Here is a 15,858-nt window from a genome sequence, read left to right as displayed (position 1 = left end):
TAACCCTGTTTGGCTCAGTTTCCTCATCTGTAAAATGAGCTGGAGAAGGACATGGCAAACCACTTCAATATCTTTGCCAAGAAAACCCCAAACGACTAAAATGACTGAACAACAACAAAAATGCCTCTGCATTATCACTTAACCCTTTCTTATGGTTTTTCCTGGTCTGCTCAGTTCCACAGTAAGCTTCTTTTGAGGGTGAGGGAGAGGAGTGGGTAGAGGATGGAGGGTTACAATTTCTTTCACACAATAACAACCTACATTATAGGGTGCTTTATAGTCCAAAGCTCTTCCACCTATCTTATCTCCTTTGATCCTGAAGATAACCACGAGGGAGCAGTCTACGCATACCCTGCAGAGGAGCACCCTGAGGCTCAGGGAGGAGGGATGACTTGCCCGTCGGCACACAGTTAGCAAATGGCAGAGCTGGGACTGTAATCCAGACTGTCCGAATACAATCCAGAACTCTCTGGCCTCCTCCTCAAAATCAGGGCTAAACAAACTACGCACTCAATCAACACCTTGGATGAAGGAGCAAACAACTCTCTGCCTTTAATATAAAAAACACAGAGCACCTTTCCACGGCAAATGGGAAACAAAGCCACCCAGGAAGGGGAGCATCACCTTTGGATGTAGCAAGTCTCCATGAAGCCAGCTTCTGCCACTCTTCCCCAAGGTGGTAGAGCATGTTCTGCTTCTGGATCGTGAGCTCCACACTGAGGGATTTGAAAATCTGTAATTCAAAGCCTTTCCTGGATTTCAGCAACTTCAAGCAATTCTGTGCCTGGTAGTGAAATGGACACTGTGGTTAAACAGAGAGTTTGGCTGCAGAAGTTAAAACAGTCTTTCTATGCTGACAAAACAAAGCAAAATTAAAAGAACAACATTAATACCCATTTTAGGGAGAAACCCTTTAGTACCTTTTTCAGGTGCTGAGCAGCGGCAACATACTTCTTCTCTGATAAGGCACAATTATATTCTTCAATGGCAGTGGAAAACTGAGAGAAGAAAAGACTTATATGAGTGACTTATATAGGCCCGTGGCTTTGCAGGAAAAGATTCAAAACACTAAAAAGCCTCCCTCAACAATGAGGCTCATTAACTGAATGAATACCCCTGCTCCCCTCCAAATTCACAGTACAACTGCACTGACCTCTTGAAGCTGTTTAAGCATGCTCAGGACGACTGTGTCTCTTTCCAGCTGCTGCCTCAGTTGTGTAAATTCCGCAATGGATACGTGAAGGTCCTGCTGTACCTAATTAGCATATCAAAAATACATGTCCTTTGTAACATGTATACATGTTATAAATACATGTCCAGTGTAACATAATGCACAAGAAATATTTTGAAGCAGCTTAACTAATCTGTAATGCAAACATTATTAACTGATAAGGTAGGTATAGGGAAATGCGTTTCAATAACATTACCTGAATTGTGCCAGGATTACAGAAAAGTCTACATTTTATTAAAAATTTATTTTAACCAGTAAATCTAATGCTGATGCTTTATGATGGCACAGTGGTGAATCTGAGCTCTTGGAGGTATGTCAGCTGAACAGAAGCAATTACTCACCCTACCAAATTGGAAAGCCTTCAAGAAGCCCAGTGGATTCCATGTCCATAAGTTAGAGGACTTTCCCAGCTATCTCTGGAGCAGTTAATCATCAGAAACCCGGCCAACAGACAGATACTATTTTTGGCCACAGCAATTCATGAAATTGTCTATTAAAGCACGGAAGACTGGTAGATTGCATTGAAAATATTCACATCCATGAATTCACATTGGAATTGGAATTGGAAGCACTGATGAAAGTTTGCTGAATAAGGTATTGTGAAGTCAATTTTCTGATCAGCAAAAAATAAATTTGTTTCCAATATTGTTGAAAATCTTTGTAAAATGTATTAGTCCCATTTCGTGCTTTGCAAAAGATAGAATAATATAACGAATCTCTTAAAGGATTAAATGTTCTTTAGTATCTCAAGGTCATGATTTTCATCATCAATGATCTTTATATAATACAGAATTATAGAATATTAGAGCTTGGAAAGGACCTCAGAGGCCCTCTAATCCAAGGTCCACTTGAAGCATGAATCCCTTCTACAACAGCCCTGACAACTGACTATCGAGCTTCCTCTTAATCACCTTTAGGGATGAGGGGGGCAGCCCATTCCGTTTTGGACAACTCTGTCAGGAAGTCCTACCTCATACTGAGCCAAAATTCATTTTTTAGTAATCCCCACCATCGGTCCTAGTTCTTCTCTCTGCTTTCAAATAAAAAAAAATCCTCTTTTATAATGAGAACTTTTCAAAAACATGAAGATGGCTATCATGCCTCTCCACCCCAACCCCCAATAACTCTCTTCTTCCCCAGGTACTTCAATGAGCCCCCTTAAACATCATTTTGAGTCCTATTCCAAGCTGACTGCCCTTGTCCAGCCACTCTCCAACTTATCAATGTACTTTCAAAATGTGCTGTCTCGACAGAGAGGTGATGGACTCAAGATGCAAAAAAGCCATACATTTTTAGACAGAATGTGGGACTGTTTTGTTTGACTGTGAATATTTGTTTCAAGGGCTTTGGTTTTGGTTTTGCCAAAAGAAGTGGGGGTAGGAGGGAAAGGGGAGATAAGGATAGGGTAATAAAGAGGGAAAAAATGATTAAGGCATGTTTTTTAAAAAAAAACATAGAGAAAAGAACAAAAGGAAAGGCGGAAAAAGGCCTAGACAAGCAGGACAGTTTTGAAAGCTATAAGATGAATTTATTATATACTTAAAAGGAAAGCAAGCTATACTTAATAGATATATGCAGCTTCCTGCACATTCTTCGTTTTCTGTTCTACCATGCAAATGGAAATGCCCATTTTATTTGATGTTTGCTAAGTTCACAATAAAAATAAAATTTATCTAAAAAATTTTTTTTTTACCCAGAACAATATTGGTCGAAGCAGCATCACACTACACAGAGGGACAATATATTGCCTTCCTCACTCCGGATACTATGTTTCTATTAAAGTAGACTAATATGACATTAATTTCTATCTAGCCTCATCTCTCCAATCTGGTACTTGTACTACTGTTTTTAGGGCAGCTAAAGTGTAGAGTGGCACAGTGGATAGAATGGTGGCCCTGGAGGCAGGAAGACCGGAGTTCTGACTCCAGCCTCAGGCATTTACTAGCTGTGTAACCCTGGGCAAGTCACTTAACCTCTGTCTGCCTCATTTTCCTCAAATGAGGATAATAACAATACCTCCTCCCAAAGTTGTTGTGAGGATCAAATGAGATAATGATTGTGAAGCACTTATCACAGTATCTGACACACAGTAAGCACTATGAAATGTGAGCTATTATTTTGACTATTATTATATTTGTTAAATGTTTTGAAAACCCCAAAGCACCACATAAAGGTTATTGTTATTAATCCAAACTAAAGGACTTTATATTTAAGCCTATTAAATTTCACCAAATATAAAAGGACTGGAAAAGGATGTGAGTTAAAGAAGAGAGAAAAACTCCAGTAGAAGACTTGTTGCTGTTCATTTGTTTTCAATCGTGTCCGACTCTTAGTGACCCTGTTTGGGGTTTTCTCAGCAGAGAAAATGGAGTGATCTCCCATTTCCCTCTCCAGCTCATTTTACAGAAGAGGAAACTGAGTCAAAGTTAAGTGACTTGCTCAAGGTCACACAGCTAGTGAATGTCTGAGGCTAGATTTGAACTCAGAAAGATGAGCCTTCCTGATTGTAGGCCCAGGACTCTATCCACTTCATCATCGAGCTGCCCAGAAGACCTGATAGGAAGCCAAAGAAAAGGATTCGTGATAAAAGAAAAAGAAAAGAGGATTTGAGGAGGAGGAATAGAAGGAAACTCAGAGGAAGCTAAAAAAAGACAAGGGAAAGGAAGTTAGGTTTAGCTGTCCAGGTGTCAACGAGGTTAGAATGGAAAAACAACTTAAGACCTTCACAAGGAATTTGCCACAGATCTTTCAGCAGAGCTACTAGCTAGAACAACAAAGGGCTGAAGACTTTATTTATGGAGAACAGGGATGGAGAACAGGAAGAATTTTTGAACAACTTAAACAGAGTTTACAGTGTTTGTATGTCTACCTCAATCAAACGACTAATCAAAACTCAGAATACAGCTAGGTCTCCTTCCTAGGAGAACAAGGTAAAGGAGCTCAAGGAACACCTACCATCTACTCTTTGGGTTTTCAAGGAAAATGATTTTTTTTAATGAAATGAGGACATCAATATCAAAATGAAAAAAGGTATCTGAAGAGGCTAGGCAGGATTCTGACCTGTGTCAGGAGGATGGAGGGTGGGAAAATGTCACACAAAAAAAGAGAAAAAGGAGCACTGAACTCTTGCAGCTAAGTAATAGCTATAAGGATGTTCCTGAAGAGGAGGGCCCCGGACTCTCGGAGGAGAAAGCAGATCTTTGTCTTCTGAGGAATGATAATATGGATCCACAGGTGAGGTCAAGTGAGACATAATCCAGAAAGTGTCAGAAAAACAAATGAGTTCTGGTGGTTGAAGTCTTCCAGCTGAGAGGTATGAAGGCAGATGCTTGTCAAGCTGTTAAAAGAAAAGGGCCTCTTGTCTTCCCAGGGCATATATCTAAGATGTGACAAAGAATCCTTCAAGACTTGTCAAACTAGATGACTACCTACTACCCACTTCTGGTAATTCACTAGGGAAAAAAATGATATTATATCATAAAGAATCTAGAAAGCATTGCTAAAAATTATAAAGTCTGGGGCAAGAAACTAAAGAACTTAGGAGCACAGGTGAGGCTTTCTATCACTACTGACAACTGAAGGCAAAAGCTACAAACGAGAAAAGTACTGTCCTGTAGGAATAGTGTCGAAAGTGCAAAAGTACAGAAGGAGGGAAGGCTGTCAGAAAATGTTAAAGGTCAAAAAGATTGTAGGGAAAGGATATTGGGGAAAGGATATTGGGAAAAGGGGAGGATCAAAGGAGGGACAGGACTGAGGGAAGGGGGGGGACGATCAAGGGAGGGACAGGACTGGGGAAAGAGGAGGATCAGGGGAGGGACAGGACTACAGCTTCGAGTGGAGGGATCATCCAATAATCAAGGATAAGAGTGAAGGCAACACCACCCAACTCGTTGCTTCTGTTTTCTCTTCCAAGGAAAATGTTTGGATTGAAAATTATAGTTAAACTTTTATGTTCTAAAAGAGAATGGAAAACCCTACTCTCCCCTGACATCAGCACCATCCCTCTGCACAGGCTCTCTCTACCAGGCCTGGGTTCCTCTCCTTTTCTTTCACTTGTGAATCCAGAGCTTCCCTTCAAGAATCAACTCAGGTACCACTTTCTACACAAGGCCTCCCTCGATCTCCTAATCATGAGTGCTCTCTCCCTTCTCAGATCACCTTACACTTAGGTGTTTTTGCACTCTGTCTCTCACTTTAGGATATAAGCTCCTTGAAGGCAGGGACCATTTTTTCCTTCTATCTCTGTATCCCCAGAGCCAGGCTCAGAGCCTTGCACAACAGAGACACTTAATAAATGTTTGCTAACTGTATAATGATAAAGTACCTAGCTACTCTTAATAAGTTCAAGTCTCTGGTCCCAGAAAAACCACCTCTGAGGGTACTTAAAAAAACTGGCAAATGTGATTGCTTAGAGGCTAAGCCTTAGCCACTGCTAATAGTCTTTGAAAGATGATGAAGAACAGAAGCAGTTCAAATAAGGGAAGATTAATGTCCCAATTTTCAAAAAGAGTAGAGAAGAGAAACTGCAAACTATAGGCAAATAAACCTGATTGTGATTCCTGGTTAAAAAAAAAATAGTAAATAATACCATTAAAAGTATCATTAGTGAACCAAAAAAAACAAAAATTAAAAAAAAAAACAAACGAAGTACTTACAATAAGGAGCCAGCACAGCTCCATCAAGAACAGGTCATGCCAGACTAACCTCATTTCCTTTTTAGAAATTGTTACTCAACTGGTTAAGGGATCACAGAAAATACTGTTTACCTAAATTTCTGCTAACCATTTGACAAAGTGTCTCATGTTATTCCTGTTGACCAAAAAGGGAGCTGTCAGGCAGACAATAGTATAGTTAAGGGGATTCAGAACTGACTGACTGTGTCCTGTAGTTCTTCAGTTTCTCGCCCCAGACCTCATAAGGACCTAACTGAACTGACCTTCAAAGCACCCAAACCTGTATCATTAGTCAACCTGGAAGGGGGTCTCTGGATGAAAATCCCAGGGATCTATGCTTGGCCTTGTCCAGTGCCAATTTAACACTTATCAATTCCTTGAATAAAGACTTAAGTGGATATGTTTATCAAATTTGTACATAACATTAAATTGGTAGGCGTAGCAAACATGTTGGATGGGAGAATCGGAATCCCACAAGCTCTGGAGGGTTAGGACACCAAGCCAAGTCTAATGAAATGGAATGTAAAAGAATGAATATAAAATCTTATCCTTAGGTTCCAAAAAAAAAAATTCCACAAATACAAAATGCCCATGGCTACACAGAAGTTTGTCTGCAAAAGACTTGGAGTTTTCATGGACTGTAAGCTCAGTGTGCATCAACAGTTATGCTATGGCAGCCCAAAAAGCTACTAAGATCTTAGGCTATATTAAAAGAGGAACAGTGTCCAGGACTAGAGAGGTAACGGGCCTACTGTATTCTGCCCTGGTCAGATGACATCTAGAAGACATTGTCTGATTTAAAGGCTAAAGAATATCCAGAAGGCAACCAGGATGGTAAAGGACCTAAAGATCCTACTATGAGCATTAACTGGAAAAAATGGGGTTGGAGAAGATAAACTTTAGTGGAGGATATAATAGCTACCTTAAAGTACTAGACTAGATTAAGCTTCTTTTGCTCACCCTAATAGGGCAGAAGTAGGAATAAAGGATGAAGGTGAGAAAGGAAAACTTGCTGATCCTCAGAACTATCCAAAAGTAAAATGAACTGCCTTGGAAAGTAGTGGGCATCTTCTCGAAAAGGGCCTTCAAGCAAATGTTGTGCACTCACTGGATACACTGCTCTTCAACACTACACGAGTTTGTCTGAGGTCCCTTCCAACTCAGAGAGCTGTGCTTCTATGAATCTGTACTGACCACAGAAAACATATCAACATCTGAGAGATTCTTTATTTAGTTTCTTGCTCTTTGCCTATTTCTTCTTGAAACCAAAGATAATTCATGTAAACATGTTTTGAAAAGTAAAAGCACCACATAAGTACAAAATTTTATTATTTATTCCACTTTCAAACTGGTTTTGAGAATGCATCAGAAGAAGCACTTCTATCCTTAAATTAAGGAAGAAGCATTTAAGCACCTATTCTGTGTGCCAGACACTGTGCTAAGGGCTTTACAATTATTATCTAATTTGATCCTCATGACAACCCTGGGAGGTAGGTGCTATTATTATCCCCATTTCATAGTTCAGGAAACTGAAGTAGACCAAGGAGACTTGTCTCAGGTCATACAGCTCAGAAGTGCCTGAGGTTGATCTGAACTCGTCTTCCTGACTAGAGTAATGGCCTGGGTCCAGTACTTTATCCACGGCTCTAAGAGAAAGAAATAAAACTAGGCTTTTATTTGGCCCAATGGAACGAGTTTTTTTCTGCATACCACTTGAGGATTTTTAGCAGGGTACCCTGAAAGACAGAGAAGAAGCAACAGGTAGCAGGCAGGTCAGATGGGCACCACCACCTTAACAGTTATCTCCCTCCAACCCTAAGCCTTGCCTGGTGCCATCAGCCAACATCCTGGGAATCAGCCCCTTGCAGAAATGCTGCCTGGCCACTGTTCCTACACGGGCTGCAGCCCCAGCTACTGAAGACTCAGAAAAGAAACGTCTTGCCACCAAAGTCCTTGGTCCCATCAAATGGTTCAACATCAGAAACTGAAGTGATTTTATCAGTGAAAACGATAATTAAAGAAGAGGTGTTATAATCTACTTTGCTGCTGTACCCCAAGGACCATGGGACTTTTCTGTCAGACTTGCAGCTAAAACCTTCCATATGTGTTGCCTCCATTAGAATTCGAGCTCCTTGAGAGCGGGGACTGTCTGACTTTTCTTTCTATGTCTCCAACACTTGGCACATAGTAAGCACTTAATAAATGCTTTCTTTTGTTCATTCATTGATTTTTCACTTTTGACAAGGATTTCACAGAACAGTAAAAGAAGTTTAGAGTTGGAAGGGCTCATTTGTTGCAAATCTTTCACGTTACAGATTAAGAAACTGAGGCACAAAGTGGCCACAACTTGGTGAATTATATTGCTACAATAAACCTTAAGTGAGAATAATTTGCCTTTCCCAAATAACCAAGTGTCAGGTTGGTGTACTTACTGTCCTTACCTCACTCTCCACCCTGGATTTCAGCAGATCAATGTCACCACATAGCTCATCCACCTGGGTTACCAGGTCCTGGGCACTCTGCATGCTAGGCAAGAATTCATTGTACTTCTTATTGATCATGCTGCAGACTTCACCCTGTAATTTAAAATGAGAAGATCATTGTGGATCACTGTGGACTTAGGATTCCTATAAGAATTATCCTCTATCAAGGTCTCTCTTAGCCTGGAGTCTTCCAGACAAACAACTATACATTTCTTTTTCAGGCCAAGGTCTTTTAACGCTCCCAAACTTAAAGTCTCCAGGACAAACTAACAGGATAGATGGAATCACTGAACCTCATTACTGCCCAAAAGGGTCCCTGACCCCTAATGTTGCCCAGAAATTATCTAAACACTTGAAGAAGGAGCAAAATAGAGAACTCATTTTAAATGGCCCCATTTTAAATTAAACAAGCTCAGATTAAAACCAATTTTCAGTTATGCATGTGTTCAGGTAAAAAGGAACACATAAATAATTTTCTTATGTTTTCTTATGTTAGACAGTGTTTGCCTCACAACCCCATGAAATAAACAGCACAGGTATTGTTATTCCCATTTTATAGGTTAAGAAACTGAGGCTCAGAAGGGTAAAAGGTATACCTCATTTGAAAGGAAAAGACCAGATAAAAGGAGTGGTAGAGTAGACGTTCCCAAAGAGTTCAATTCACCATTCCCAGTTGTCTATGTCCTAGCATACTGAGAAAACTTATAGATGAAATTACTAAGCTGTTATCAAGGATCTTTAAAATACTGTGGGGGAGGGGCAGCTAGGTGGCACAGTGGATACAGCTCCAGCCTTGGAGTCAGGAGGACCTGAGTTCAAATTTGGCCTTCACGGAACATGACACTAGCTGTGTGACCCTGGGGAAGTCACTTAACCCCAACTGCCTCACCAAAAAGGCAAAAAACAAAAACAGAAGCAAAAAATTACTGTGACAGAAAAAGAGGGGACACCAGACTGGATAAGAGCAAATGTCTCAACTTAAAAATAAAAAAAGAGAATAGAATCTGCACACCACATGCTAGTGAGTGTAACTTCAGTTCCATGAAAAATTCTGGAATGCATCACTAAAGGAATGGTTTCTGATCATGTAGAAAATGACATGATGCATCAAGATGCATTTATCAGGAACATGTTACACCTGACTAACCTCATTTCCTTCTCTGACAAGGCTACTGGACTGAAAAATGAAAGGAATGCAGTAGACCAAGTATACTCAGATTTCAGCACAGCATTTGACAAGATTTCTTTATATATTTCTGTACAAGATGGAAAGATGTGGACTAGGAGATAGGAAATGGTTAGGTGGATTTCGAGCTGTTTGAAAAACTAGACCCAGAGTGCTGATTGATGAGTCAGGGCCAGCTTGAAGATGAAATGTCACAGGGCTCTGTCCCTAGGTCTATTCTGTTCAATACTTTTTATCAACAACTTGGACAAAAGTATAGATGTCATGCTTATCAACTACCCAAATGATGATAGGTTGGAAGGATAACTAGTATGCTGATGATAGATTTGAGATCCAAAAAGATCTCAAAAAGCTAGAACTAGGATAAATCTAATAAAATGACATGCAAAAAGGAAATATGTAAAGTATTATACTAGTTCAAAAATCAACTGCATAAGTGAGAGATAAGGCTAAACAGTTTTTTTTTAAGGTTTTAAAGTTTTCTCTTTGAAACAATGGGTATCTTACAGTACACACAAGAAAAATATTCTGAAATGTATAAAGCTTTATTTATGAAACATAATCAAACATACAAGAAGAAATACATAGTTATGAGGCTTTTTTCTTTTCTTTTTTAAATGTTTAATTTATAGAATAAAACAAGCATTTCGTGCTTGTTTTACATAGTACAATAACATAGTACATAGTACAATAAAAAATGTGATTATACATGAAACTGCAAATCTACTATCACTATTCCTTTCATATATACAACAAAATTATCATGTAAATTTCTTTTTTTTCTTCCCTCCCCTTCCCACGCCTTGAGATGACTACCATTAGACAAAAATAGATATATATGTAAAATTATTCTACATATCCTTCTATTTATCAGTTCCTTCTCTGGATGCAGATAGCGTCTTTCTTCATATGTCCTTTATAGTTAATTTGGATATTTACAATAGACAAAATGACTTATTTGCTGAAAGTCATTCTTAAAACAATATTGCTGTTATTGTATACAATGTTCTCTTGGTTTTGCTCATTTCGCTCTTCATTATTTTGTGCAAGTCTTTCCATGTTTTTATAAAATCCCTGAGCTCATCACTTCTTATAGCACAGTAGTGAGGCTTTTTAAAAAATAATAAATTGTACATGCTTTCATCTAACTTAAAATATTAATCTAAGAAATGCACAGAAAAAAAAGACAATTTATATGGTCTGTTAAATGAACATTACAAAGGCCCTGGGACAATTACTGATCAGTTGTAATGCTCATTCAAAAACGCCACACTTCAACGTGCCTTATCAATGGAAAAAAAACCTTTTAAGGTGGTTGTGTAAGTGATGGTATTGTCATGTCCAGTTAACTTCACACCACAAAGACACATATTTCTGTTATATTAGGGTATTAATGTGCATCAACAGTAGTATGAGTTTTGTTGCTCTATAAAAGCTCTGCAAAAGCATGAAGTTGTTTAGAGGCATATTTTATGTCTATACAAGAAAAAATTTACTAATAACTAAAGCTATCCCAAATTCAATCTTCCCAAAAATGGAAGGGGTGGTCACAGGACACAAAGAGTCCTTATTACTAGAGGTCATCAAAAGGTAGCAAAATTTGCATATCGCTTTACCCAGTGCCTGGCACACAGGAAGAGCTATAGAAATACTTGTCCGTTTCCATCTCTTCAAATGGAACCTGGATGATAGCTCCTGAGTGACATTCTAAAGAGGAATTTCTAGTCTACTGCAGGTTGGATTAAATGACTTCTGAGTTCCACTCTAATTCTAAGAGTTTCCCTGACTCTAATTTCAGTTTTCTTCAATTCTAACAAATATTTATTTAGTAAATATTTAACAAAAACTGCTGGGAAAACTGGAAAATAGTATGGCAGAAACTAGCCCTAGACCAACATCTTACACCATATACCAAGATAAAGTCAAAATGGGTACAGTACATGATTTAGATATAAAGGCTGATACTACAAGCAAACTAGGAGAGCAAGGAAAACCTGTCAGATTTATGGAGAAGGGAGAAATTTATGACCAAACAAAAGATAGAGAATATTATGAAATGCAAAATGGAGAATTTTGATTACATTAAATTGAAAAGTGTCTACACAAACAAAGCCAATGCAACCAAGATTAGAAGGGAAACAGAAAGCTGGGAAACAATTTTTACAGCCAGTGTTTTCAGAATATATAGAGAACTGAGTCAAATTTATAAGAATACAAGTCATTCCCCAATTGATAAATGGTCAAAGGATATGACAAGGCAGTTTTCAGATGAAGAAATTAAAGCTATCTATGATCATATGAAAAAATGCTCTAAATCACTACTGATTAGAGAAATGAAAATTAAAACAACTCTGAGGTACCACATCACACTTACCAGATTGGCCAACATGACAAAACAGGAAAATAATAAATGCTGGAGAAGATATGGGAAAATTGGAACACTAATGCATTGCTGGTGGAGATGTAAACCGATCCAAACCATTCTGGAGAGCAATTTAGAACTATGCCCAAAGGGCTATAAAACTGTGCATACCCTTTGACCCAGCAATACCATTTCTATGTTTGTATCCTAAAGAGATCATACAAATGGGCAAAGGACTCACATGTACAAAAATATTTATAGCAGCTCTTTTTGTGGTGGCCAGGAATTAGAAATTGAGGTGATGCTCATCAATTGGGGATTGGCTGAACAAGTTGTGGTATATGAATGAAATGGAATATTACTGTGCTGTAAGATATGATGAGCAGTCAGACTTCAGAAAAACCTGGAAAGACTTGTATGGACTGATGCTGAGTGAAGTGAGCAGAACCAGAACACTGTACACAGTAACAGCAACATTGTGCAATGACTAACTTTGATAGACTTAGCTCTTCTCAGAAGTGCAAGGATCTAAGACATCTCCAAAAGTCTCATGATGGAAAATGCTATCCACATCCAGACAAAGAACTACGGAATTTGAATGCAGATTGAAGCATATTATTTGCTCTTTTTTTTTCTTCTGTTTTGTTTTGTTTCTTCTTTCTTGTGGTTCCTCCTATTGGTTCTAATTCTTCTTTACAACATGACTAATGTGAAAATATGTTTAATAGGAATGTATATGTAGAGCCTATATCAGATTGCAAACAGATTGGGGCAGGAAGGGGGAGAAAATTTAAAACTCAAAAGTTTATGGAAGTGATTGTTGAAAACTAAAAATTAATTAATTTTAAAAAAGAAATGATTAGATGTGATTGCTGAGCCTGTCAATGATTTTTTTTTAATATCAGGGCAAACAGGAGAGGTACCAAAGGACTGGAGATAATTAAATGTCCCATTTTCTTTTTAAACACAAGAGCGGGTAGAATCTCCAAAATATAAGCTAGTGAGCTTGTCTTCAATTCCTGACAAAACTCTTGAATACATTATTAAAGGTGTGATTAGTGAGCATTTACAATGGGAAACAGTGATCATAAAGACGTAGTATGGTTTCATTAAGTACCTGTCATGCTAAATTAACCTCATTTCCTCTTTTTGATTGGTTACTAAACTGGTAGGTAGATAATAGGTATGGGCCCAGCATGTAACAATACCTCACATTCTAACCTTATAGGCAAAAGGAAGAGATATGTGGTCTAGTTTAGAACTGGTGAAATAACTGGAATAGTTATTAAAGAGTCAATGTCGACTTGGGCAGAAGTTTCTAGTAGAACTTAATAGAGATCTGTTTAGTTTGATGTTGTTACGAATGACTCAGATGATGGCATGGGTGGTTATATGTAAAATTTGCAGATGACACAAAGATGGGAGGGATAACTGAGAGTCAAAATCTAAAAAAAATCTCCAGCATGCTAGAAGCATAGGTCATATCTAATAAAATTAAAGTTAAGACAGAGAGAGACAGTGTGCTAGAGTAGATACACAGCTGGCCCCTGAGTGAAGAAGGCATGGGATCAAATCCCACCTCTGCCACATACTGGCTGTGTGACTCTGGGCCAATCACTTAACTTTTCAGTGCTTCAGGCAACTCTCTGACTAGAAGTTGCTGAAAGGTATTTATAATCACTGGTAGAAGTTTCCTATACCAATGAAATCATAAGTCCCAGAGATAAGATAAAGTTCTACACTTTGATTCAAAAAACCAGCTTTCTGAGTACAAGATGGGAGAGGCACAGCTGGACACAAGAAGAACATCTGGGTATTTAAATGGTCATTAGATTCAGATGAGTCAACACTGCAGCATGACTGCCTCCAAAAGTTAACACAAATTTAAGCTGCATCTTGGGGTGGGGAGAGGTGCACTGACCAGAACGAGTAAGACTGACATTCCTGTCATACACTAACCCAGTGCCTGGCACACAGGAAGAACTATAGAAATACTAACCAAAATTGGAGCAAAGGTTCAGAGAAAGGAAACTAGAACGATGAGGGGACTGGATAGAAAGGCCATGCCATACAAAGACCCACTGAAAGAATAGAGAACGTTTAGCCTAAAAAAAAAAAAGGAGAAAAGGGATGGAGGTTCAGATAGTTGTCTCCAAATATCTGAGGGGCTGTCGTGTGAAAGGGGAATGAGGTTTATTTTGATTGGCTCCAGAGGGCAAGATTAGAAGAAGTGAGTAGAGGCTGCTGAGAAGCATGTTTATCTGACTATAAGGAAAACTTATTTTTAGAAACCTCCAATCAGTCAATAAATATCTGTTTAAAGTGCCTATTAGAGTAGCTGAATGGGATAATGGACAGAGTGCCACACCTGGAGTCAGGAAGACTCATCTGCCTGAGTTCAAATCCAGCCTCAGACACTTACCAGCTGTGTGACCCTGGGCTTAATCCTGTTTGCCTCAGTTTCCTCATCTATAAAATGAGCTGGAGAAGGAAAAGGCAAACCACTCCAGTATCTTTGCCAGGAAAACCCCAAATGGGGTAGTGACAAGTCCAACATATGCCAGGCACTGCGCTAAGCGCTGGGAATGTCCCTGCCCTCAAAGGGACCTAATGGGGAACACACCACGCAAACAGGACCAGCACAGTAAGTGCTTAACAAATGCTCATTAGGTTGACTTGACATTTGCTGTGTTCCCCCTCCCCCTTCACCTACTTCCAGCCTTATATTTATTATATTCCCCCGCCTAATCCCCACTTTCCCCCTCCGTACCCCCTCCCACCTGGTCAGGCCTCACCACCCCCAGCCCCAGCCTGGCCAGTCCTCCGTCCCCCTCCCCCCGCCCACGCCCGGTCCTCACCTTGATCTCCTCCACCCTCCGGGTCAAGCGACCGATCCGGGTACCCAGATCCTCCTTCTCCAGTCGTCCTGAGTGCGCCAACACTTCGGTCACAAACGAAGACATCGTTTCACTCAGGATGCCAGACCCCAATTCCCCGGCAAAGCCACAGCGACCACCACCGCCTCTCGCGCCAGCGCAACAGCCTCGGTCCCGCCGCTTGGCCGCCGCGCACGGCCTGCTGGGAAAGTGAGTCTCCCCCGCCCAAAGTGCGCTGAGCCCAGGGACAGTGCTGCACTACAACTCCCGAGAAGCAACGCGCCACCAGGCTCTTTCAGGGCTTCACGGTGTCCTGTTGCAGTCAAATGGCAGAGGGACGCGTTGCGTTTACTGTTTCTCCTGTCAATTCCTTTTAAATGTCTGAGCGGTTTCTGTCTTTTTTATTAATACAAAAAAAAAAAAAAAAAAAGAATTGTGATTTAGCTAATACCAAACCCAAATGTGATTGTTTCCTAAACCCTAAACAAACCACCTACGTTGGAAGACACATATATCTCCTCAGTTTTCATTAAATATTCATTATTTCACAAAATCGGACAGTTGAAAAGTACCTCAGAAGTTGTCTGGTACAACTCATAAACAATTATCTCTTTGACAGTTGAGAGCATCCTCCTCAGTGGTCATCCAGCCTCTTCTTTAGCAGTTCCAGTGATGGGAAACTCATTACCTGTTGAAGGTCCATTCCAGTCTTTTTACGTTTTATTCCCCTCCATGAGTTCTATTGTTTTCAGTCATGTCCAATCCTTTGGGAGTTTTCATGGCAAAGAGACTGGAGTGAGTGGTTTGCTATTTCTTTCTCCAGCTCATTTTACAGATGAGGAAACTGAGGCAAATGGGGTTGGGTGCCTTGCCCAGGGTCACACTGCTAGTAAGTGTGTGAGGTCACATTTGAACTCAGGAAGAGGAGTCTTCTCGAATTCAGACCCAGCACTCTATCCACTGCCCCCTAGCTGCCTCTGAGCTCTTCACTGGACTTGGGTCTTCTTGCTGTTCATTCCAAGTCCTTGTCCTTTCCTTGGCTGTGAC

At 39.8% G+C, this 15,858-nt stretch overlaps 1 protein-coding gene across 3 annotated transcripts in view; it reads right to left on the bottom strand.

The window, feature by feature from the left end:
* The window catches only part of ZW10 (zw10 kinetochore protein), a 41,900-nt gene extending 26,914 nt beyond the window's left edge, over nucleotides 1-14,986 (bottom strand). For 2 of the 3 annotated variants that reach the window (XM_027847335.1, XM_027847336.1), the window contains exons 1-5: nucleotides 14,794-14,986; nucleotides 8,337-8,480; nucleotides 1,154-1,255; nucleotides 921-998; nucleotides 625-784 (exon numbers count right to left, since the gene is read on the bottom strand). In XM_027847335.1, the coding sequence (XP_027703136.1) occupies nucleotides 625-784; nucleotides 921-998; nucleotides 1,154-1,255; nucleotides 8,337-8,480; nucleotides 14,794-14,898 (589 nt within the window). In that variant the 5' untranslated portion in view covers nucleotides 14,899-14,986. The remainder of the gene's footprint in view (nucleotides 1-624; nucleotides 785-920; nucleotides 999-1,153; nucleotides 1,256-8,336; nucleotides 8,481-14,793) is intronic. The other variant, XM_027847337.1, reaches the window with a different exon arrangement.
* Nucleotides 14,987-15,858: the final 872 nt, after the last annotated feature.

Source organism: Vombatus ursinus, unplaced genomic scaffold, assembly GCF_900497805.2.
Source record: "Vombatus ursinus unplaced genomic scaffold, bare-nosed wombat genome assembly UNPS02015398.1, whole genome shotgun sequence".
Classification (NCBI taxonomy): domain Eukaryota; kingdom Metazoa; phylum Chordata; class Mammalia; order Diprotodontia; family Vombatidae; genus Vombatus; species Vombatus ursinus.
The sequence above is the reverse complement of the archived record's forward strand: the minus strand, read 5'-3'. Positions and strand labels throughout refer to the sequence as shown.